This window comes from Salmo salar, chromosome ssa28, assembly GCF_905237065.1.
Source record: "Salmo salar chromosome ssa28, Ssal_v3.1, whole genome shotgun sequence".
Lineage (NCBI taxonomy): Eukaryota > Metazoa > Chordata > Actinopteri > Salmoniformes > Salmonidae > Salmo > Salmo salar.
Window position 1 is genome coordinate 297814 of NC_059469.1, and position 26430 is coordinate 324243.

At 42.6% G+C, this 26430-nt stretch overlaps 1 protein-coding gene across 6 annotated transcripts in view; it reads right to left on the reverse strand.

Moving 5' to 3' along the window:
• The window catches only part of LOC106589259 (dnaJ homolog subfamily C member 7), a 112690-nt gene that overhangs the window by 74720 nt on the left and 11540 nt on the right, over positions 1-26430 (reverse strand). For 4 of the 6 annotated variants that reach the window (XM_045710142.1, XM_045710139.1, XM_045710140.1 and 1 more), the window contains exons 4-6: positions 18367-18498; positions 16354-16449; positions 9787-9858 (exon numbers count right to left, since the gene is read on the reverse strand). In XM_045710142.1, the coding sequence (XP_045566098.1) occupies positions 9787-9858; positions 16354-16449; positions 18367-18406 (208 nt within the window). In that variant the 5' untranslated portion in view covers positions 18407-18498. Of the gene's footprint in view, positions 1-6723; positions 7440-9512; positions 9619-9786; positions 9859-16353; positions 16450-18366; positions 18499-26430 lie in introns of those variants that run through there. The other 2 variants (XR_006762553.1, XR_006762552.1) reach the window with 2 other exon arrangements.

The window sequence follows — 26430 nt, forward strand, 5'->3', positions numbered from 1 at the left end:
TACAGGTGTTGATATATACTTACAGCATAGCTAAAACACACTTAATGTAAAGTGTGTTCAATGTTTCAAGGTCACGCAGCCATTTGAACTACTTGGGATGGACCTTATCGGCAAACTGGACAGACAGACAGCGGACACCAGTATATCTGTGTTATGATTGACTACCTCACTAAATGGCCACAGACATACCCCCCTCCGCACAAAGTCTGCTAAGGAGGTCACAGACTGCATAATCAAATTTTTCTATCAGTTTGAGGCACCCAAACATACAGTTGAAGTCAGAAGTTTACATACACCTTAGCCAAAAGCATTTAAACTCAGTTTTTCACAATTCCTGACATTTAATCCTAGTAAAAATTCCCTGTCTTAGGTCAGTTAGGATCACCAATTTATTTTAAGAATGTGAAATGTCAGAATAATAGTAATGAAATGATTTATTTCAGCTTTCATTTCTTTCATCACATTCCCAGTGGGTCAGAAGTTTACATACACGCAATTGGTATTTGGGAGCATTGCCTTTAAATTGTTTAACTTGGGTCAAACGTTTTGGGTAGCCTTCCACAAGCTTCCCACAATAAGTTGGGTGAATTTTGTCCCATTCCTCCTGACAGAGCTGGTGTAACTGAGTCAGGTTTGTAGGCCTCCTTGCACACACACACACACACACACACAACCTTTTTCAGTTCTGCCCACAAATGTTCTATAGGATTGAAGTCAGGGCTTTGTGGTGGCCACTCCAATACCTTGACTGTTGTCCTTAAGCCATTTTGCCACAACTTGTGAAGTATTCTTGGGGTCATTGTCCTTGGAAGACCCATTGTCCATTTGGAAGACCCATTTGTGACCAAGCTTTAACGTCTTGACTGATGTCTTGAGATGTTGCTTCAATATATCCACATAATTGCCCCTCCTCATGATGCCATCTATTTTGTGAAGTGCACCAGTCCCTCCTGCAGCAAAGCAACCCCACAACATGATGCTGCCACCCCCACAACATGATGCTGCCACCCCCGTGCTTCACGGTTGGGATGGTGTTCTTCGGCTTGCAAGCATCCCCCTTTTTCCTCCATACATAACGATGGTCATTATGGCCAAACAGTTCTATTTTTGTTTCATCAGACCAGAGGACATTTCCCCCGAAAAGTACGATCTTCATCCCCATGTGCAGTTGCAAACCGTAGTCTGTCTTTGATGGTTTTGGAGGAGTGGCTTCTTCCTTGCTTTTCAGGTTATGTTGATATAGGACTCATTTTACTGTGGATATAGATACTTTTGTACCAGTTTCCCCCAGCATCTTCACAAGGTCCTTTGCTGTTGCTCTGGGATTGATTTGCGCTTTTCGCACCAAAGTACGTTAATCTCTAGGAGACAGAACGCGTCTCCTTCCTGAGCAGTATGGCGGCTGCGTGGTCCCATGGTGCTTATACTTGAATACTATTGTTTGTACAGATGAACGTGGTACCTTCTGGCATTTGGAAATTGCTCCCAAGGATGAACTAGACTTGTGAAGGCCTACAATTTTTGTTGGCTGATATCTTTTGATTTTCCCATTATGTTAAGGAAAGAGGAACTGAGTTTGAAGGTAGGCCTTGAAATACATCCACAGGTACACCTCCAATTGACTCAAATGATGTCAATTAGCCTATCAGACACTTCTAAAGCCATGACATTTTCTGGAATTTTCCAAGCTGTTTAAAGGCAGTCGATTTAGTATATGCAATCTTGACACACTGGAATTGTGAGATTAATTCACTGTCTAAACAATTGCTGGAAATATTACTTGTGTCATGCACAAAGTAGATGTCCTAACCGACTTGCCAAAACTATAGTTTGTTAAGAAATTTGTTTTAATGACACCAACCTAAGTGTATGTAAACTTCCAACTTCAAACTACAGATACTTAAGACTCCAACCCCCAACCTATTAAGGGGGCTAAACCCTCCTGAACACATTGTGCTCCAGTCTAACCTAGTATATACAGTAGGCCTACTAAACAAACTCAGGCTTTTCTAGGTCCGTATCCTTTAATTGTTCCATCTATGATTCTCATCTCCCCAAGATGTCAGAATGAGTGGTATCTTTGCCTACCTTGTTTCTGGTGCTAGCTCCTTTTTCACTGATTCGGACTCCATAGTTCCACTGTAAATCGTGGTGAACCCTGCTCACAGCACCAACTGTTAGGTTCTAAATAAACATAGTAAAAACTCAGACAACTAGTAAAGCTCAAACCAAGTTTATTCACCCACTGGGTCACACAGCTGCATAAGAAAAACATGTTTACACAAGCACATATATTTATAACTTCCTCCTATGCTGAGTCTCCTCACACATCTGGACAGCCAATACATCTGTTGCTAGGCAGGAAGTTAAGTGATATGGGTAATAAACTGTTCCTTCTCCCTTCATGTGACCTGACTTCGGCCCCATTACTCACTAATCAACAGCTATCCACCCTTAGTGACCGGAAGCATGCGATTGGATATGGGCCAGGGTCTTGGAATGTTACTAAGGGGAAAGCAACCTCCACTGACCCCACCATATGCATTCCTCCTACACATAACCACTAACTTCTGGTGTAGCAAGTATTTCAAATTACAACCAAACAACTGAAACCAGACTGTGGCCCTTCTCTCCATTGGATGCCTAATATCTACAATAACATGTTCTGACAATGTAAATTCTGCATTCTCCTCAGTAACAATATTTCATATTCATGTTTATAAGTCAGAACACAAAGTTCTTGAAATCAGCCTAAAATATGCCAATTTCAAAACTTTAAATTTCTGTGAAACTGTGTACACTGTGGTATTTTTCAAATGAAAAATCAAGATATCAGTTCGTCTCAATGCCATTTTAAAAACAATGCAGCTATTGGAGGAAACCCATTTTGGGTTAAGACAAGTAACTATAGCATGAGTAAGGGCAAACTTCATGTTAAGCTTGCACACTTTAATTGAACAAGACAAAATAAATGCATGTCATATCAACCCCGGCAATTACAGTCGTGGCCAAAAGTTCTGAGAATGTGGAAATTAATATTTGTGTCAAAGTTTGCTGCTTCAGTGTCTTTAGATATTTTTGTCAGATGTTACTATGGAATACTGAAGTATAATTACAAGCATTTCATAAGTATCAAAGGCTTTTATTGGCAATTACATGAAGTTGATGCTAAGAGTCAATATTTGCAGTGTTGACCCTTCTTTTTCAAGACCTCTGCAATCCGCCCTGGCATGCTGTCAATTAACTTCTGGGTGGGCCACATCCTGACTGATGGCAGCCCATTCTTGCATAATCAATGCTTCGAGTTTGTCAGAATTTGTGGGTTTGTTTGTCCACCCGCCTCGAGGATTGACCACAAGTTCTCAATGGTATTAAGATCTGGGGAGTTTCCTGGCCAAACAACCGTTGTTTTGTTTCCCGAGCCACTTAGTTATCACTTTTGCCTTACGGCAAGGTGCTCCATCATGCTGGAAAAGGCATTGTTCGTCACCAAACTCTTCCTGGATGGTTGGGAGAAGTTGCTCTCGGAGGATGTGTTGGTACCATTCTTTATTCATGGCGGCGATCTTAGGCAAAATTGTGAGTGAGCCTACTCCCTTGGCTGAGAAGCAACCCCACACATGAATGGTCTCAGGATGCTTTACTGTTGGCATGACACAGGACTGATGGTAGCGCTCACCGTGTCTTCTCCGGACAAGTTTTTTTCCCGGATGCCCCAAACAATCGGAAAGGGGATTCAGAGAAAATGACTACCCCAGTCCTCAGCAGTCCAATCCCTGTACCTTTTGCAGAATATCAGTCTGTCCCTGATGTTTTTCCTGGATAAAAGTGGCTTCTTTTCTGCCCTTGACACCAGGCCATCTTCCAAAAGTCTTTGCCTCACTGTGCGTGCAGAATGCACTCACACCTGCCTGCTGCCATTCCTGAGCAAGCTCTGTACTGGTGGTGCCCTGATTCCACAGCTGAATCAACATTAGGAGACGGTCCTGGCACTTTTGCTGGACTTTCTTGGGCGCCCTGAAGCCTTCTTCACAACAATTGAACCGTTCTCCTTGAAGTTCTTGATCCGATAAATGATTCATTTAGGTGCAATCTTACCGGCAGCAATATCCTTGCCCTTTCTGTGCAAAGCAATGACGGCACGTTTCCTTGCAGGTAACCATGATTGACAGAGGAAGAACAATGATTCCAAGCACCACCTTCCTTTTGAAGCTTCCAGTCTGTTAACAAGAGAAATCACTGACATGTCAGCTGGTCCTTTTGTGGCAGGGCTGAAATGCAGTGGAAATGTTTTTGGGGGATTCAGTTCATTATCATGGCAAAGAGGGACTTTGCAATTAATCTGATCACCCTTCATAACATTCTGGAGTATATGCAAATTGCCATCATACAAACTGAGACAGGAGACTGAAAATTTATATTTGTGTCATTCTCAACTTTTGGCCACGATTGTAGGTCGGCATACGCATCATCACACTCCATAATCTGATTGGTTGAGTATGCGTACACTATGATTTTGTGGCTGTGGTAATTAGTAACGATCCCATTTCAGGGGGTCATAGGTACAAGTGAAAATGGCAGAGTAAAATGTTGAGCTTCATTTGAGATACCTGTATCGGTTTAAAAACGGCATGATTGTGGAAATTAATACACCCACTATAATACATTGCTTGCAACATTCTAAATATTTAAAACATTCATGGATTTAAATTTGGACAATTCAGTAGGAATATATCCTGTTCTACAACAATGCTCTTGCTAACCCAAAAGTCCCAAAATAATTAAGTGTAGGCCTCTGAGGTGAACTCAGGACTGTAATCATGTAACACTGCCGTTACATCGCTCAGGCCTGTTTCAAGTGAGCCCTACTCTGTTGGATCTTGGATGCCCATTTATTAAAAAAAAAAAAAAAATTAAATAATAAATAAAAATAGTCCCCTACCCCCTATGCATGTGTAGATTATATCATTTTTTACCTGCAATATAGCAATACTAGGATTCAGAACAGTGGACAGCATATAACCAATTTACACGATTGGTTAATCATGAACTGGACCACCATGTAGGAGAATCTAGATGCTCTTTAACACACGCTGGTCCCCCCCCCCCCAAAATGAATAATCGCTCCAAGTCAAGTCACTTAATATTTGCAGATCTGTAAGGTCTGGATAGCTATAAGCAGTGCAGTGGTAAAGCTCTCACCATATTGCTTTACACCTTACAGATCTGCAGAAACAAAGGGTTACAGAGCGATTTGGGAACATCCACTGATTACATCTCCATTCTCCAGCTTCCTTTTGTAGACACCATTGAGTTATCATAACTCAACCAAACCTCACTACATTGTAGTCTATGACCTACAGGTAGTGGACAAAAAAACGGAATAAATTGGGGACAGTAAGTATGCCAGCAAGATTCAATCAAAAAGCTGATTGATTTACTCATGAAAGAGGTGCATTCCTCCAACAGTATTCCAGACTATTCAACCGTGCATAATTTATAGACCCTGAAATTCTCCACTTATTTTAGTACCAAGAGGTAAAGCATGGCCTCTACATTGCAGTCTCCTTCCAGAAATCACAACGCCTGGATAAGGGTTTACATATTAGCTAACCACATATGATAGCAATCTCATGCCTGACTGTGTACATTCACAACGTTGCATGCAACCTTAGGTTGCTTCATGCAGCAGGACTGAAAAATAAAAATCAGCCTGGAACGAGACCAGTATATTCACAAGCTACTTGTCACAATCACCACACCTTGCTAATAACCACTGGTGGTCCAGTTTGGGGGTAATCAGTAGTCCAAACTGGTTAGATGTCCATGGAGCTGAACCTCCATTTAACTACTAGAAAACACTTATGGGACGGTTTCGGAGACTCATTTATTTGTTTAATATTTTTTTTTTACCTTGATTTAACTAGGCAAGTCAGTTAAGAACAAATTCTGATTTACAATGAACGCCTAGGAACAGTGGGTTAAATGCCTTGTTCAGGAGCAGAATGACAGATTTTTACCTTGTCACCTCGGGAATTCGATCTAGCAACCTTCTGGTTACTGGCCCAATGCTCTAACCACTAGGCTACCTGCCACCCCCTCATTAAGCCTAGTCCTGGACTAACAAGCACTCGCAATGGAAATTCTCCACTGAAATCACTTATTCCAGGACTAAGCTTTATCTGGGTCTGGAAAACCGGCAATATACACTGAGTGTACGAAACATTAAAGGCACCTGCTCTTTCCATGACAGAGTGACCAGGTGAAAGCTATGATCCCTTATTGATGTCACTTGTTTCATCCACTTTAAAATCAGTGTAGATGAAGGGGAGAAGACCAGTTAAAGAAGGATGTTTAAGTATTGAGACATGGATTGTGTGTGAGGGTGAATAGGCAAGAAAAAAAGATTCAAGTGCTTTTTAACAGGGTATGTGAGTAGGTGCCAGGTGCACCGTTTTGTGTCAAAACGCTGCTGGGTTTTTCACGCGCAACCATGCGTATCAACAACAGTACACCAGCCAAAGGACATTCAGCCAACCTGACAACTGTGGGAAGCATTGGAGTTAACATGGGCCAGCATCCCTGTGAAACACTTGACACCTTGTGGAGTCCATTCACCGACAAATTGACGGTGGAGGCCGACTCAATATTAGGACAGTGGTCCTAATGTTTGGTATACTCAGTGTATGTCCTCTTCTAAACCTAAAAGAAAAAAACAACCAATAGGCATATCAAATCTTTATTAAATCTTAACAAAAAGTTAAACAATTTCATTTGAATCTGTTACTTATTCCATTTATCTGTGAAATCCCATTCCATTTGTGTCTTCCTTTACAAATCTATCCCGTCACGATTACGTAGCTCTGGAATAAATTTTTGTCAAAGTCAAAAAGTTAGATTAAATTACCTGAAATGAGACTTCAATACAATTTACAGCCATTAGCAATGTGACATCAAAACACTTGCTCCACATCCTGACTTCCAGACTAAATGGAATTGTAGTCCTGCAGGAGGACATACCAGTTAGCAATTATTATTCCAAATGATCTGAGAATCCAGATTTTTATATGTTTACCTCTAAAGAGTATGGCCACACAGACACATGAACACATATTAATATGATGTAGTACATCATTGTTCGTCATAAATGTATTGGGATTTTGTGTCCGAGTATTTTGGATGCAGCCAATGCTTTCTCAATGGGAGTCATCTGTTCCCAAATGAATAACAACAGAGATGATTGTCTGCCCCAAAAAATAATTGAACACAACTTTACGATGAACTCAGTAATCAGGGTTCCCGCCGTTCAACTGTAGGCTATAACCCCCCCAAAAAAATAAACATGATAGAAATGTTCTATTTGAATAATATCTGCTCGCAGTCTCATTTTCTTGACGACACATCTCCAGTTTTTGCTGAAGTAGCAGAGTTTGGACACCCTGCAAGAAAATCAAGAAAAATATTGATCATTTTGTGACTACTTGTGGGCAGAACTGAAAAAGTGAGTGCGAGCAAGGAGGCCTACAGACCTGACTATTACACCAGCTCTGTCAGGAGGAATGGGCCAACATTCACCCAACTTATTGTGGGAAGCTTGTGGAAGGCTACTCAAAACACTTGACCCAAGTCAAACAATTTAAAGGCGTATTTAAACTTCTGACCCACTGGGAATGTGATGAAAGAAATAAAAGCTGAAATAAAATCAATCACTATTATTCTGACATTTCACATTCTTAAAATAAAGTGGTGATCCTAACTGACCTAAGACAAGGAATTTTTACTAGGATTAAATGTCAGGAATTGTGAAAAACTGAGTTTAAATGTATTTGGCTAAGGTGTATGTAAACTTTGACTTCAACTCTATATAAATAAAGATATGGATGATACGGTGCTTGTGGAAAGCTATGGCTGGCAACAACACCTGACTCCGGACTTCAGGCCGCTGCCACAGATCAAGCAGTACCAGCACTTCTTTGGCCTGAATGCCAGCGTCACATCTGGAGGAAACCTGGCACCACCACTACGGTGAAGCATGGTGGTGGGGATGGTTTTCAGCAGCAGGAACTGGTAGACTAGTCCGGATCGAGGAAAAGATTAACGGAGCAAAGTACAGCGAGATCCTTGATGAAAACCTTCTCCAGAGTGCTCAGGACCTCAGACTGGGGAGAAGGTTCACCTTCCAACAAGACAACGACCCTACACAGCCAAGACAACACAGGAGTGGCTTCGGGACAAGTCTCTGAATGTCCTTGAGTGGTCCAGCCAGAGCCCGGACTTGAACCTGATCGAACATCTCTGGAGAGACCTGAAAATAGCTGTGCAGCAACGCGCCCCAGCCAACCTGACAGAGCTTGAGAGGATCTGCAGAGAAGAATGGGAGAAACTCCCCAAATACAGGTGTGCCAAGCTTGTAGCGTCATACCGAAGAAGACACAAATCAAAGTTTGTCACGTGCGCTGAATACAACAGGTGTAGACCTTACAGTGAAATGCTTACTTACAGGCTCTAACCAAGTGCAAAAAGGTATTAAGTGAACAACAGGTAAAGAAATAAAAAACAGTAAAAAGACAGTGAAAAATAACAGTAGCGAGGCTATATACAGTAGCGAGGCTACATACAGACACCGGTTAGTCGGGCTGATTGAGGTAGTATGTACATGTAGATATGGTTAAAATGCATATGTGATGAACAGAGAGTAGCAGAAGCGTAAAAGACGGGGTGGTGGGTTGCGGGACACAAATGCAGATGGCCTGGTTAGCCAATGTGCGGGAGCACTGGTTGGTCAGGTCAATTGAGGTATGTACATGAATGTATAGTTAAAGTGACTATGCATATATGATGAATAGAGAGTAGCAGCAGCGTAAAAGAGAGGTTGGGGGGCACACAATGCAAATAGTCCGGGTAGCCATTTCATTACCTGTTCGGGAGTCTTATGGCTTGGGGGTAAAAACTGTTGAGAAGCCTTTTTGTCCTAGACTTGGCACTCCGGTACCGCTTGCCATGCGGTAGTAGAGAAAACAGTCTATGACTGGGGTCTTTGACAATTTTTAGGGCCTTCCTCTGACACCGCCTGGTTAGAGGTCCTGCATGGCAGGCAGCTTAGCCCCAGTGATGTACTGGGCCGTACGCACTACCCTCTAGTGCCTTGCGGTCGGAGGCCGAGCAATTGCCGTACCAGGCAGTGATGCAACCAGTCAGGATGCCCTCGATGTTGCAGCTGTAGAACCTTTTGAGGATCGCAGGACACATTCCAAATCTTTTAGTTTCCTGAGGGGGAAATAGGCTTTGTCGTGCCCTCTTCACGACTGTCTTGGTGTGTTTGGACCATTCTAGTTTGTTGTCGATGTGGACACCAAGGAACTTGAAGCTCTCAACCTGCTCGAGGCTATAATCGTTGCCAAAGGTGCTTCAACAAAGTACAGAGTAAAATGGTTGATGATAGAGAGAAAGACTGCGAATTCACTGATTTAAAGCATCAATATTCGAGTGATGGGCTGTTTTAAAACGCTTACCATGATGATAAGTAGGTCTACATGCATTGTGAACTGCACTCCATATTGAGATGGGCTGTCTTTCCCCAACTTGAGCGTTGATTTAACAGTTCCATTTCTCGCCATGCTGTTCAAGTAAAGGTATTATAATTTACTAGTTTCTCGCAGCCATTTATCCCGGGAAAAGGGAGTGGTTTTGGGTGGAAAATCTCAGTAATCAGGGTTCCCGCCATTCAACCGTAGGCTGTAACTCCCCCCACCAAAAAAAATTAGAAATGTTCTATTTGAATAATACCTGCTTGCAGCCTCTCATTTTCTTGACGACACATCTCCAGTTCTTGCTGAAGTAGCACACACTTTGGACACCCTGCAAGAAAATCAAGAGAAAGATTGATCATTCTGTGACTACTTGACCAGTGGTTACAGAGTGCATTGATGGCTTTTTGGGAATAAACTTAGTCTTCCCATCTGTGGTGTAAGGCCGGTAGAGTGACCCTGAGGGACCAGTACCAACAACCAACGTGTTTCAGATGGGCTCGGTCTCAAAAAAGTGCATGGAAAGTGAATATGGAAGGTGCGTCACAATTGCTAAATGTAAAACACCTGGAGACAAATATTGATACGGCAGCATTGCTATTGTAAAATAATGCTAGAAGCAAGAGTAGCATCTCCTGCTTGTTCAGAGTGAGCGGTCGGTCTACCAGAAGATGGTTGATGACTGCAAGACCACCTGTCAAGATCTGCAGTTGTCTCTGGGGGGCCCTACTGAACCAGCAAGCAAAGACATCAGGATGCATTACAGCTTTGATTTTGCTCAACAAGCAAGCAACATTTCCTCCTTTATACTGATTAATGACAGGTGGCTAGACACAGTTGAAGTCAGAAGTTTACATACACTTTGGTTGGAGTCATTAAAACTCGTTTTCAACCACTCCACAAATTTCTTGTTAACAAACTATAGTTTTTGCAAGTAGGTTAGGACATCTACTTTGTGCGTGACAAGTCATTTTTCCCAAAATTGTTTACAGACAGATTATTTCACTGTATCACAATTCCAGTGGGTCAGAAGTTTACATGCACTAAGTTGACTACCTTTAAACAGCATGGAAAATTCCAGAAAATTATGTCCAGGCCTTAGAAGCTTCTGATGGGCTAATTGACATCATTTGAGTCAATTGGAGGTGTACCTGTGAAGATAGGCTTGAAATGCATCCAAACTCGGTGCCTCTTTGCTTGACACCATGGGAAAATCTAAAGAAATCAGCCAGGACCTCAGGAGAAAAAAAATGTGTAGACCTTCACAAGTCTGGTTCATCCTTGGGAGCAAATTCCAAACGCCTGAAGGTATCACGTACATCAGTACAAACAATAGTATGCAAGTATAAACACCATGGGACCACGCAGCCGTCATACCGCTCAGGAAGGAGATGCATTCGATCTCCTAGAGATGAACGTACTTTGGTGCGAAAAGTGCAAATCAATCCCAGAACAGCAGCAAAGGACCATGTGAAGATGCTGGAGGAAATGGGTACAAAAGTACCTATATCCACAGTAAAACAAGTCTTTTGTCAACATAACCTGAAAGGCCACTCGGCAAGGAAGAAGCAAGCCACTGCTCCAAAACCGCCATAAAAAAAGCCAGACTACGATTTGCAACTGCACATGGGGACAAAGACCGTACTTTTTGGAGAAATGTCCTCTGGTCTGATGAAACAAAAATAGAACTGTTTGGCCATAATGACTACCGTTTTGTCTGGAGGAAAAAGGGGGAAGCTTGCAAGCCGAAGAACACCATCTCAACCGTGAAGCATGGGGGTAGCAGCGTCATGTTGTGGGGGTGCTTTGCTGCAGGAGGGACTGGTGCACATCAAAATATATGGCATCATGAGGAAGGGAAATTATGTGGATTACATTTTTTACATTTTAGTCATTTAGCAGACGCTCTTATCCAGAGCGAATTACAGTAGTGAATGCATACATTTATTTTCCTCCGTACTGGTCCCGTACTGGTCCCACGTGGGAATCGAACCCACAACCCTGGCGTTGCAAACACCATGCTCTACCAACTGAGCCACACGGGACCTGGATATATTGAAGCAACATCTCAAGACATCAGTCAGGAAGTTAAAGCTTGGTTGCAAATGGGTCTTCCTAATGGACAATGGCCCCAAGCATAATTCCAAAGTTGTGGCAAAATGGCTTAAGGACAACAAAGTCAAGGTATTGGAGTGGCCATCACAATGCCTGACCTCAACCTTATAGAACATTTGTGGGCAGAACTGAAAAAGTGTGTGCGAGCAAGGAGGCCTACAGACCTGACTGTTACACCAGCTCTGTCAGGAGGAATGGGCCAAAATTCACCCAACTTATTGTGGGAAGCTTGTGGAAGGCTACCCGAAACGTTTGACCCAAGTTAAACAATTTAAAGGCGTATTTAAACTTCTGACCCACTGGGAATGTGATGAAAGAAATAAAAGCTGAAATAAATCAATCACTACTATTATTCTGACATTTCACATTCTTAAAATAAAGTGGTGATCCTAACTGAACTAAGACAGGGAATTTTTACTAGGATTAAATGTCAGGAAATGTGAAAAACTGAGTTGAAATGCTTTTGGCTAAGGTATATGTAAACTTCCGACTTCAACTGTATACGTCCTGGATGTCAGGAAGCTTGGCCCCAGTGATGTAATGAGCCGTACGCACTACCCTCTGTAGCGCCTTACGGTCAGATGACGAGCAGTTTCCATACCAGGCGGTGATGCAACTGGTCAGGATGCCATCGATGGTGCAGCTTTAGAACTGAGGATCCATGCCAAATCTTTTCAGTCTCCTGAGGGGGAAAAAGTGTTGTCCTGCCCTCTTTACAACAGTCTTGGTGTGTTTGGAACATGATAGTTCGTTGGTGATGTGGACACCAAAGAACTTGAAACTCTCGTCCTGCTCCACTTCAGCACTGTCGATGTTAATGTGGGCCTAGTCCACGATCAGCTCCTTTGTCTTGCTCACATTGAGGGAGAGGTTGTTGACCTGGTACCACACCAGGTCTCTGACCTCCTCCCTATAGGCTGTCTCATCATTTTCGGTGATCAGGCCCACTGTTGTGTAGTCAGCAAACTTAATGGTGTTGGAGTCGTGCTTGGCCACGCAGTTGTGGTTGAACAGGGAGTACAGGAAGGGTATAAGCATGCACCCCTGAGAGGTCCCAGTGTTGAGGATCAGTGTGGCAGATGTGTTGCCTACCCTTACCACCAGGGGCAGCCCGTCAGGAAGTGCAGGATCCAGTTGCAGAGGGAGGTGTTTAGTCCCAGGGTCCTTAGCTTAGTGGGTACTATGACTACAGCTCAGTATTCAACACCAGTTCCTTTTGTCCAGGTGGGGAAGGGCAGTGTGACAGATTGCGTCATCTGCGGATCTGTTGGGGTGGTATGCGAATTGGAGTGGGTCTAGGGTTTCCGGGATGTTGGTGTTGATGTGAGCCAATGCTAGCCTTTCAAAGTACTTCATGGCTACCGATGTGAGTTCTACAGGGCAGTAATTATTTAGGCAGTTTACCTTTGCATTCTTGGGCACAGGGACTATGGTGGTCCGCTTAACCTGTTAGGGCTAGGGGGCAGTATTTGCACGGCTGGATAAAAAAATGTACCCGATTTAATCTGGTTACTAATCCTACCCAGTAACTAGAATATGCATATACTTATTATATATGGATAGAAAACACTCTAAAGTTTCTAAAACTGTTTGAATGGTGTCTATGAGTATAACAGAACTCATTTGGCAGGCAAAACCCTGAGACATTTTCTGACAGGAAGTGGATACCTGATGTGTTGTATTACCTTTAAACCTATGCCATTGAAAAACACAGGGGCTGAGGAATATTTTGGCATTTCCTATTGCTTCCACTAGATGTCACCAGCCTTTACAAAGTGTTTTGAGTCTTCTGGAGGGAGATCTGACCGAACAAGAGCCATGGAACGATGATGGCCCATTAGACACCTGGCGCGCGAGTTCATGTTGGGTACCCTCGTTCCAATACGTTATAAAAGAGAATGCATTCGTCCACCTTGAATATTATTCATGTTCTGGTTAAAAAAGGCCCTAATGATTTATGCTATACAACGTTTGACATGTTTGAACGAACGTAAATATATTTTTTCCCCTCGTTCATGACGAGAAGTCCGGCTGGCTTAGATCATGTGCTAACAAGACATAAATGATGAGCTTTTTTGAACAAAACTACATTCGTTATGGACCTGTGATACCTGGAAGTGACATCTGATGAAGATTATCAAAGGTAATGGATTATTTACAGAGTATTTTCGATCTCTCCAACATGACGTCTAGTCTGTATCGCAACGCGTATTTTTCTGGGCGCAGTGCTCAGATTATTGCAAAGTGTGATTTCCCAGTAAGGTTATTTTTAAATCTGGCAAGTTGATTGCGTTCAAGAGATGTAAATCTATAATTCTTTAAATGACAATATAATATTTTACCAATGTTTTCTAATTTTAATTATTTAATTTGTGGTACTGACTTGACTGCCGGTTATTGGAGGGAAACGATTTCCTCAACATCAATGCCATAGTAAAACGCTGTTTTTGGATATAAATATGAACTTGATAGAACTAAAAATGCATGCATTGTCTAACATAATGTCCTAGGAGTGTCATCTGATGGAGATTGTAAAAGGTTAGTGCATCATTTTAGCTGGTTTTATGGTTTTGGTGACCCTGTCTTTGAATTGACAAAACATTACACACAACTCTTGTAAATGTACTGTCCTAACATACTCTAAATTTATGCTTTCGCCGTAAAACCTTTTTGAAATCGTAAAACGTGGTTAGATTAAGATGTTTATCTTTCAAAAGGTGTAAAATAGTTGTATGTTTGAAAAATTTGAATTTTGACATTTATTTGGATTCAAATTTGCCGCTCTTGAAATGCACCTGCTGTTGATGGAGTGCACCACGGGTGGGACGCTTGCGTCCCACCTAGCCCATAGAGGTTAAAACATGTTGGTATTACAGACTCAGTCAGGGAGAGGTTAAAAATGTCAGTGAAGACACTTGCCAGTTGGTCCACGCATGCTTGGAATAGACGTCCTGGTAATTCGTCTGGCCCGCGGCTTTGTGAATGTTGACCTGTTTATAAAGGTCTTGCTCACATCAGCTATGGAGAGCGTGCTCTCATGCATGCTCCAGTGTTGCTTGCCTCGAAGCAAACATTAAAAAAGGCATTTAGCTCATCTGGTAGGCTCACGTCACTTCGCAGCTCGGTTTCCCTTGGTAGTCCGCTATAGTTTAAGCCCTGCCACGTCGGATTCAATCTTTGTCCTGTATTGCCCCTCTGCCCGTTTGATGGTTCGTCTGGGGGCATAGCGGGATATCTTATAAGTGTCTGGAATAGTGTGCCACTCATTGAAAGCGGCAGCTCTAGCCTTTAGCTTGGTGCAGATATTGCCTGTAATCCATGGCTTCTGGTTGGGATATCTATGTACGGTAACTAAAGGGACAACTTAGTCGTCGATGCACTTATTGATGAAGCCAATGACTGATGTGGTGTACTCAATGGCATAGGAAGAATCCCGGAACATATTCCAGTCTGTGCTAGCAAAACAGTCCTGTAGCATAGCAGCCATGTCATCTGACCACTTACGTATTGAGCAAGTCACTGGTACTTCCTGCTTTAGTTTTTGCTTGTAAGGAAGAATCATGCGTATGGAATTATGGTCAGATTTGCCAGATGGAGGGCGAGGGAGAGCTTTGAATGAGTCTGTGCGTGGAGTAAAGGTGGTCTAGAGTTTTTTTTTCTCCATCTGGTTGCACATGTGGCTTGCTGGTAGAAATGAGGTAAAACAAATTTAAGGTCGCATGCATTAAAGTCACCGGCCACTAGAGGCACCTCTTCTGGATGAGCATTTTCTTGTTTGCTTATACAGCTCATTGAGTGCGGTCTTCGTGCCAGCATCAGTTTGGTGGTAAATAGACGGATACAAATAATATAGACGAGAAACCTCCTGGTAAATAGTGTGGTCTACAGCTTATCATGAGGTATTCTACCTCAGGGAAGCAATACCTCGACTTCTTTAATATTAGACAAGCAGTTATTGACAAGTAGGCACACCCACACTCATCTTAACAGACGTAGCTGCTCTGTCCTGCCGATGCACGGAGAAGACAGCCAGCTTTATATTATCTGTGTCGTCGTTTAACCACGTTTCGGTATAACATAAGACATTACCTTTTTTTTACTTTTAACAATGTGAAGAAACTTTGTTGCTCCTTGCTGAAACAAGCAAACAAGTCTTCAGTTGCCTAGGCAACTGTCCCCACAATGCAGCACACAGAAATAGAATGAATTGAATGGGACTGGAACCTCTAACGGTGGCAATTTGACTGGTAAATTCATGGGTACAATTGCCATCTGGTATTGTGATTGAATAATTTCAATGGTAATGTAGAATGTTCATTCAAATGTTACCTGATGTGAGGCTCCTGGAATGGAATGTATTTTTTGTAATGTCAGTTGAATCAACAAATCACAGCACATATTTTACTTCCTGCTTTGCTCCTATGGGTACAATTGCAATGGAAGCTACTCCACCCATTATGCCATAATCAACTTCAATGGGGATGCCCGTTCTATTTCAATTGCAGCACATGCAGTCAGGAGCAGAGGACAAAAGATGCATATAAAAACTTGTTTTTTTGCTATATGAATGGTTATTACGGTGATCACGGTCATTAGGCTGGCCAATCACCGTCATTTCAAATTCCATGACCTGCACTGTTATTCCTTAATTAACATCCACACCACACACTATATCAACAATGCAAGTCCATCTAGCTCACAGAATAATTACCCATTTTTTTCCTCTTTGCTACAGGAAAAGCATCACTGCTGGTTGGCAAGTGCTTCTGGCCTTGGTTGGGTGCTTGTAGATTCCTTCCATTTAAACCTGTGATGAAATGGAACATTTGTTATACAAATTAAGGAAAATTACCAAAACTAAGGATTTCAGTCTATTTTCAAATGTTTGACAAAAACAACCTTGTCAGGGATTTGTCTGATAAAGAAACATGGAAAACAAATAACTGGGTTAACACTTACAGGTGGAATATTCATAAGTAATTAATGTACTGTTTAGGTTATACAATTCAGACATGCATGACAGAAAAACACAGTACCATTACATTAACAGATCATATGGCAACTTACAGCACGTTCGGAAAGTATTCAGACCCCTTGACTTTTTCCAGTCTTATTCTAAAATGTATTAAATCTCTCCCCCCCCTAAATCTACACACAATACCCCATAATGACAAAGCAAAAACAGGTTGACATTTTTGCAAATTTATAAAAAACGGGGGAAAAATAATCACATTTACATAAGTATTCAGACCCATTACTCACTCCTTTGTTGAACTACTCCAATTTGCATACCGGACCAACGGATCCACAGATGACACAATCTATTGCACACCACACTGCCATTACCCACCTGGACAAAAAGTCAAAATGCTGTTCATTGACTACAGCTCAGCATTCAACAACATGGTGCCCTTCAAGCTCAGGACCCTGGCACTGAACACCTTCCACTGTAACTGGATCCTGGATTTCCTGACGGGCCGCCCCCCAGTTGGTGAGGGTAGGCAACATCCGCCACGCTGACAATCAGCACAGGGCCCTTCAGGGGTGTGTGCTTAGTCCCCTCCTGTACTGTTCACCCACAACAAACAACAAAAAAAAAATATCACAAGTATTCAGACCCTTACTCAGTACTCTGTTGAAGCACCTTTGGCAGCGATTACAGCCTCGAGTCTTCTTGGATATGACGCTACAAGCTTGGCACACCTGTATTTGGGGAGTTTCTCCCATTCTTCTCTGCAGATCGTCTCAAGCTCTGTCAGGTTGGATGAGGAGCGTTACTGCACAGCCATTTTCAGGTCTCTCCAGAGACGTTTGATCAGGTTCAAGTCCGGGCTCTGTCTGGGCCACTCAAGGACATTCAAAGACTTGTCCCGAAGCCACTCCTGCGTTGTCTTGGCTATGTGTTTATGGTCATTGTCCTGTTGGAAGGTGAACCGTCGCCCCAGTTGGAGGTCCTGAGCGCTCTGGAGCAGGTTTTCATTAAGGATCTCTGCTCTCTTCATCTTTCCCCACAATCCGGACTAGTCTCCCTGCAGCTGAAAAACATCCCCACAGCATGATGCTGCCACCACCATGCTTCACTGTAGGGATGGTGTCAGGTTTCCTCCAGATGTGACGCTTAGCATTCAGGCCAAAGAGTTCAACCTTGATTTCATCAGACCAGAGAATCTTGTTTCTCATGGTCTGAGTCCTTTAGGTGCCTTTTGGAAAACTCCAAGCGGGCTGTCATGTGCCTTTTAATAAAGAGTGGCTTCTGTCTGGCCACTCTACCATATAGGCCTGATTGGTGGAGTGCTGCAGGGTCAACTGTGGGACCTTCTATAGACAGGTGTGTTCCTTTCCAAATCAAGTCCAATCAATTGAATTTACCACAGGTGGACTGGAATCAAGTTGTAGAAACATCAAGGATGATCAATAGAAACAGGATGCACCTGAGCTCAATTTTGAGTCTCATAGCAAAGGGTCTGAATACTTACGTAAATAAGGTATCTGCTTATTCTTTATAAATTTGGAAAAATTGATGAACTTGTTTTCACATTGTCATTATCTTTTGTGTTGTGTGTAAAAATATTTAATTTTAGAACCCAACAAAATCTGGAAAAAGTCAAGGGGTCTGAATATTTTCCAAATGCACTGTACATGAAGTTGTGGGATCAAGCTTGTAAGATTCTCATAATGGGCAGTTAGGTTTAATTCCAACACTCTCACACAATGCTGTTCATACCTGAAGCGAGGCTGGGGTTTTCAGTGGAGCGGGTTGCCATAGCTCTTACTGCAGGATGCCTGAGGCTAGCTATGGATCTCTGAGTGCCATAGGATTGAGGTTTCCTCAGGCCAGTGCTCGTCAGTTTCGATTCTATAAATTCAACAAATAAACAATTAGAGGTGATGACTGAGGGAATCAAACATAAAAGTATCACATGCTTTGTAAACAGGTGTAGAGTAACAGTGAAATGCTTTATTCCTGGCCCTTCCCAACAATGCAGAGAAAGAAAATAGAACAATAATAGAAAAGTAAAACATGTAATAAATACACAACGAATAACAATAACTTGGCAGTGCTTTTAGAAAGTATTCGGACTGCTTCCCTTATTTCACATTTTGTTACGTTACAGCCTTATAAAAAACAGAAATACCTTATTTACAACAGGTCCAATGAAGTTGTAGAAACATCTCATAGATGAGTGTCAACAATGGTGCCGGAGAAAGATGACCTTTTACGCGTCCCCAACCGATTGTGTTTTTTGTAACTTATTTTGTATTTAATGTTGCCGCTACCATCTCTTATGACCAAAAATAACTTCTGGACATCAGGACTGCGATTACTCACCACGGAGTGACAGAATCCTTTTTTCCCCCTTTAACGAGTCTGACGAGCCCAACGCGAATGAAATACTGCTTTCTCGGGAACAGGCCCAGATCCCCGTGATTTGCGTGAAGAGGCGGCGGAGAAAAGGGGCCAGAGGGCAGGCTGCCTTCTGAGAATTCGTATGCGATCGAATACAGCCCCACTTCCTTCCATTCTGCTAGCAAACATGCAATCTTTGGAGAATAAAGAAGATTAAACTACCAACAGGACATTCAAAACTGTAATATCTTATGCTCCACGGAGTCATGGCTGAACGACGACACAATCAATTATATGCTGTACCGGCAGGATAGAACAGCGGCGTCTGGTAAGACAAGGGGCGGCAGACTGTATATTTCTGTAAATAACAGCTGGTGCACGATATCTAAGGAAGTCTCGAGCTATTGCTCGCCTGAGGTAGAGTATCTCATGATAAGCGGTAGATCACACTATCTACCTAGAGAGTACATCTGTATTTTTCAGAGCTGTCTACATACCACCACAGATTGAGGCTGGCACAAAGACAGCATTGAACAAGCCGTATTCCGCCATAAGAAAACACTCACCCAGAGGCGGAGCTCCAAGTAGCCTGGGCCTTTAATGCAGGGAAACTGTTTAATTAAACAGTTTAAAAACAGATTAAAAATCAGTTTAATCAAATTTATATCAGCATGTTAAATGTGCAACCAGAGGGACAAAAACTCTAGACAGCCTTCACTCCACACACAGAGAGTAGAGGTCGACCGATTAATCGGAATGGCCGATTAATTAGGGCAGATTTCAAGTTCACATAACAAATCGGTATTTTTGGCCACCGATTTGCCGTTTTTTTTTTTGTTCATCTAGGAAAGTCAGTTAAGAACACATTCTTATTTTCAATGACAGCCTAGGAATGGTGGGTTAACTGCCTTGTTCAGGGGCAGAACGACAGACTTTAACCTGTTAGGGCTAGGGGGCAGTATTGACACGGCTGGATAAAAAAAAAACATACCCGATTTAATCTGGTTACCACTCCTACCCAGTAACTAGAATATGCATATACTTATTACATATGGATAGAAAACACCCTAAATTTTCTAAAACTGTTTGAATGGTGTCTGTGAGTATAACAGAACTCAAATGGCAGGTCAAAACCTGAGAGATTCCTTTACAGGAAGTGGCCTGTCTGACCATTTCTTGAACTTCTTTTCCATCTCTATCATTTACTAAGGATCTCTGCTCTAACGTGACACTTCCCACGTCGTCCATAGGCGCTCAGAGCCCGGGAAAAAACAGAATGTCGTCATTCCAGCCCCAGGCTGAAACACATTATCGCCTTTCTCAAGTGGCCAATCAAGGGACACTGGGCTTATGCGCGTGACCCCGACCGCCCCCGCCTTTGGGATTTTTTCCTCTGTTTGCCGAAAAGGAGATTCCCTGTCGGAATATTATCGCTTTTCTACGAGAAAAATGTCGTAAAAATTGATTTTAAACAGCGGTTGACATGCTTCGAAGTACGGTAATGGAATATTTAGAATTTTATTGTCACGAATTGCGCCATGCGCGTGACACTTCTTTACTATTTCGGATAGTGTCTGGAACGCACAAACAAAACGCCGCTATTCGGATATAACGATGGATTATTTTGGACCAAACCAACATTTGTTATTGAAGTAGCAGTCCTGGGTGTGCATTCTGACGAAGACAACAAAAGGTAATCAAACTTTTAAAATAGTAAATATTATTATGGTGAGTGCTAAACTTGCCGGGTGTCTAAATAGCAAGCCCGTGATGCCTGGGCTATGTACTTAGAATATTGCAAAATGTGCTTTCACCAAAAAGCTATTTTAAAATCGGACATATCGAGTGCATAGAGGAGGTCTGTATCTATAATTCTTAAAATAATTGTTATGCTTTTTGTGAACGTTTATCGTGAGTAATTTAGTAAAATGTTAGCGAATTCCCCGGAAGTTTGCGGGGGTATGCTAGTTCTGAACGTCACATGCTAATGTAAAAAGCTGGTTTTTGATATAAATATGAACTTGATTGAACAAAACATGCATGTATTGTATAACATAATGTCCTAGGGTTGTCATCTGATGAAGATCAAAGGTGAGTGCTGCATTTAGCTGTCTTCTGGGTTTTGGTGACATTTATGCTGGCTTGAAAAATGGGTGTCTGATTATTTCTGGCTTGGTACTCTGCTGACATAATCTAATGTTTTGCTTTCGTTGTAAAGCCTTTTTGAAATCGGACAGTGTGGTTAGATTAACGAGAGTCTTGTCTTTAAATGGCTATAAAATAGTCATATGTTTGAGAAATTGAAGTAATAGGATTTTTAAGGTTTTGAAAATCGCGCCACAGGCTGGCAGTGGCTGTTACGTAGGTGGGACGCAACCGTCCCACCTAGCCCATAGAGGTTAACCTTGTCAGCTTGGGGATTCAATCTTGCGGTAAACTAGTCCAACGCTCTTACCACCTGCTTTACATTGCACTCCACGAGGAGCCTGCCTGTTACGCGAATGCAGTAAGAACTCATACATTTTTAAACCTGCATATTTAGTTAATATTGACTGCGAACATGAATTTCTTTCAACTAGGGAAAATGTGTCACTTCTCTTGCAACAGTCATGGTATATGCAGCAGTTTGGGCCGCCTGGCACGTTGAACTAATTTGCCAGAATTTCACGTAATTATGACATAACATTGAAGGTTGTGCAATGTAACAGGAATATTTAGACTTATGGATGCCACCCGTTAGATAAAATACAGAACGGTTCTGTATTTCACTGAAAGAATAAACATGATAGTTTCCGGATTCGACCATACTAATGACCTAAGGCTCGTGTTTGTGTATTATGTTATAATTAAGTCTATGATTTGATAGAGCAGTCTGACTGAGCGATGGTAGGGTGCAGCAGGCTCGTAAGCATTCATTCAAAACGGCACTTTTGTGCATTTGCCAGCAACTCTTCGCAATGCATTGCGCTGTTTATGACTTCAAGCCTGTCAACTCCCAAGATTAGGCTGGTGTAACCGATGTGAAATGGCTAGCTAGTTAGCGGGTGCGCGCTAATAGCGTTTCAAACTTCACTCGCTCTGAGACTTGGAGTAGTTGTTTCCCTTGCTCTGCATGGGTAACGCTGCTTCGAAGGTGGCTGTTGTCGATGTGTTCCTGGTTTGAGCCCAGGTAGGAGCGAGGAGAGGGACAGAAGCTATACTGTTACACAGGCAATACTAAAGTGCCTATAAGAACATCCAATAGTCAAAAGGTATATGAAATACAAATCGTAGAGGGAGAAATAGTCCTATAATTCCTATAATAAACTACAACCTAAAACTTCATACCTGGGAATATTGAAGACTCATGTTAAAAGGAACCACCAGCTTTCATATGTTCTCATGTTCTGAGCAAGGAACTTAAACGTTAGCTTTCTTACATGGCACATAATGCACTTTTACTTTCTTCTCCAACACTTTGTTTTGCATTATTTAAACCAAATTGAACATGTTTCATTATTTATTTGAGGCTAAATTGATTTTATTGATGTATAATATCAAGTTAAAATAAGTGTTCATTCAGTATTGTTGTAATTGTCATTATTACAAAATATAAAAAAATAAATCGGTATCAGTCTATAATTTTAATGGTAGGTTTATTTGAACAGTGAGAGACAGAATAACAACCAAAAAATCCAGAAAAACGCATGTAAAAAAGGTTATAAAATGATTTGCATTTTAATGAGGGAAATAAGTATTTGACCCCTCTGCAAAACATGACTTAGTACTTGGTGGCAAAACCCTTGTTGGCAATCACAGAAGTCAGACGTTTCTTGCAGTTGGCCACAAGGTTTGCACACATCTCAGGAGGGATTTTGTCCAACACCTCTTTGCAGATCTTCTCCAAGTCATTAAGGTTTCGAGGCTGACGTTTGGCAACTCCAACCTTCAGCTCCCTCCACAGATTTTCTATGGGATAAAGGTCTGGAGACTGGCTAGGCCACCCCAGGACCTTAATGTGCTTCTTCTTGAGCCACTCCTTTGTTGCCTTGGCCGTGTGTTTTGGGTCATTGTCATGCTGGAATACCCATCCACGACCCATTTTCAATGCCCTGGCTGAGGGAAGGAGGTTCTCACCCAAGATTTGACGGTACACAGCCCCGTCCATTGTCCCTTTGATGCGGTGAAGTTGTCCTGTCCCCTTAGCAGAAAAACACCCCTAAAGCATAATGTTTCCACCTCCATGTTTGACGGTGAAGATGGTGTTCTTGGGGTCATAGGCAGCATTCCTCCTCCTCCAAACTCAGCGAGTTGAGTTGATGCCAAAGAGCTCCATTTTGGTCTCATCTAACCACAACACTTTCACCCAGTTGTCCTCTGAATCATTCAGATGTTTATTGGCAAACTTCAGACGGGCATGTGTATTTATTCTTGAGCAGGGGGACCTTGCGGGCGCTGCAGGATTTCAGTCCTTCACGGCGTAGTGTTACACCAATTGTTTTCTTGGTGACTATGGTCCCAGTTGCCTTGAGATCATTGACAAGATCCTCCCGTGTAGTTCTGGGCTGATTCCTCGTTCTCATGATCATTGCAACTCCACGAGGTGAGATCTTGCAAGGAGCCCCAGGGATATTGACAGTTCTTTTGTGTTTCTTCCATTTGCGAATAATCGCACCAAATGTTGTCACCTTCTCACCAAGCTGCTTGGCGATGGTCTTGTAACCCATTCCAGCCTTGTGTAGGTCTACAATCTTGTCCCCGACATCCTTGGAGAGCTCTTTGGTCTTGGCCATGGTGGAGAGTTTGGAATCTGATTGATTGCTTGCTTCTGTGGACAGGTGTCTTTTTTTACAGGTAACAAGCTGCGGTTAGGAGCACTCCCTTTAAGAGTGTGCTCCTAATTTCAGCTCGTTACCTGTATAAAAAGACACCTGGGAGCCAGAAATCTTTCTAATTAAGAGGGGGTCAAATACTTATTTCCCTCATTAAAATGCAAATCAATTTATAACATTTGCCATGCTTTTTATGGATATTTTTTTGTTATTCTGTCTCTCACTGTTCAAATAAACCTACCATTAAAATAATAGACTGATCCTTTCTTTGTCAGTGGGCAAACATACAAAATCAGCAGGGGATCAAATACTCTCCCTCCCCCCCCCCTTTGTACATACCCCAACCAGAAGACATGGATTACAGGCAAAAGCCACACTGAGCTAAAGGCTAGAGCTGCCACTTTCAAGGAGCGGGACTCTAACCCGGAAGCTTATAAGAAACCCGCTACGCTCTCTGACGAACCATCAAACAGGCAAAGCATCAATACAGGACTAAGATCAAATCGTACTACACCGGTTCCAAGCTTACCAAACGAGCTTAACTACTTCTACACTCGCTTTGAGGAAAATAAACACTGAAACATGCATGAGAGCACCAGCTGTTCCCGGAAGGCTGATCACGCTCTCCGCAGCCGATGTGAGTAAGACCTTTAAACAGGTCAATATTCACAAGGCCGCAGGCCAGACGGAATACCAGGACATGTCCTGCGAGCATGCGCTGACCAACTAGCAAGTGTCTCCACTGACATTTTCAACCTCTCCCTGTCCGAGTCTGTAATACCAACATGTCATAAGCAGACCACCATAGTGCCTGTGCCCAAGAACACCAAGGTAACCTGCCTAAATGATTACCGACCTGTAGCACTCACGTCTGTAGACATGAAGTGCTTTGAAAGGTTGGTCATGGCTCACATCAACACCATTATCCAGGAAACCCTAGACCCACTCCAATTTGCATACCGCCCAAAAAGATCCACAGACAATGCCGTCTATTGCACTCAACACTGCCCTTTCCCACCTGGACAAAAGGAACACCTATGTGAGAATGCTATTCATTGACTACAGCTCAGTATTATACACCATAGTGCCCTCAAAGCTCATCAATAAGCTAAGGACCCTGGGACTAAACACCTCTCTCTGCAACTGGATTCTGGACTTCCTGACGGGGTCGCCCCCAGGTGGTAAGGGTAGGTAACACATCCGCCACGCTGATCCTCAACACAGGGGTCCCTCAGGGGTGCGTGGTCAGTCCCCTCCTGTACTCCCTGTTCACTTGACTGCATGGCCAGGCACGACTCCAACACCATCATTAAGTTTGCCGATGACAACAGTGGTAGGCCTGATCACTGACAAGACAGCCTACAGGAAGAAGGTCTGAGACCTGGCCGTGTGGTGCCAGGACAACAACCTCTCCCTCAACGTGATCAAGACAAAGGAGATGATTGTGGACTACAGGAAAATGAGGACCGAGCACACCCCCATTCTCATCGATAGGGCTGTAGTGGAGCAGGTTGAGAGCTTCAAGTTCCTTGGTGTCCACATCAACAACAAACTAACATGGTCCAAGCACACCAAGACAAGTTGTGAAGAGGACAAGACAAAACCTACTCCCCCTCACGAGACTGAAAAGATTTGGCATGGGTCCTCAGATCCTCGAAAGGTTCTACAGCTGCACCATCGAGAGCATCCAGACTGGTTGCAGCACTGCCTGGTATGACAACTGCTCGGCCTCCAACCGTAAGGCACTACAGAGGGTAATGCGAACAGCCCAGTACAAAACTGGGGCCAAAATCCAGGACTTCTATACCAGGCAGTGTCAGAGAAAGGCCTAAAAATTGTCAAACACTCCAGCCACCCTAGTCATAGACTGTTCTCTCTGCTTACCGGAGCGCCAAGTCTAGGTCCAAGAGGCTTCTAAACAGCTTCTACCCCCAACCCATAAGACTCCTGAACATCTAATGAAATGGCTACCCAGACTATTTGCATTGCGCTCCCCCCTCACCGCAACGCTGTTGTTATCATCTATGCATAGTCACATTAATAACTCTACCTATATGTACATATTAACCAGTGCCCCCGCACATTGACTCTGTTCTGGTACCCTCCTGTATATAATCTCACTATTGTTATTTGCATCTAAGCTCAATTTCGAAGTCTCATAGCAAGGGTCTAAATACTTATGTAAATAAGGTGTTTTTTGTTTTGCAATAAATGTGCAAAAATGTCTAAACCTGTTTTCGCTTTGTCATGAGATAGTGTGTAGATTGATTGACTTTATTAATTTAAGCCATTTTAGAATCAGGCTGTAACAAAATGTGGAAAAAGTCCAGGGGTCTGAATACTTTCCGAACGCACTGAGTGTGTGCGTGTGTAAAGACGTAAATCTTAAATTGTATCTCTTGATTCTTCACCGCCCTCCTCCTTCCATAGAACCTTTTTATCAAATGCGTTTGAGAAAGAGGATGTAAGGAATCAGGGAAGTATGATTGAGATTCCCTTTAGGCTGTCTCAGTACTCTAAAATGGCTTCTTCTCCTCATATCCTTTCCTTCATGAACATATAGGTAAAAGGAAAAGATACGTTTCCACTATATTGCTTTCACCTGCCATGTTCTGCTAAATCAGTAATC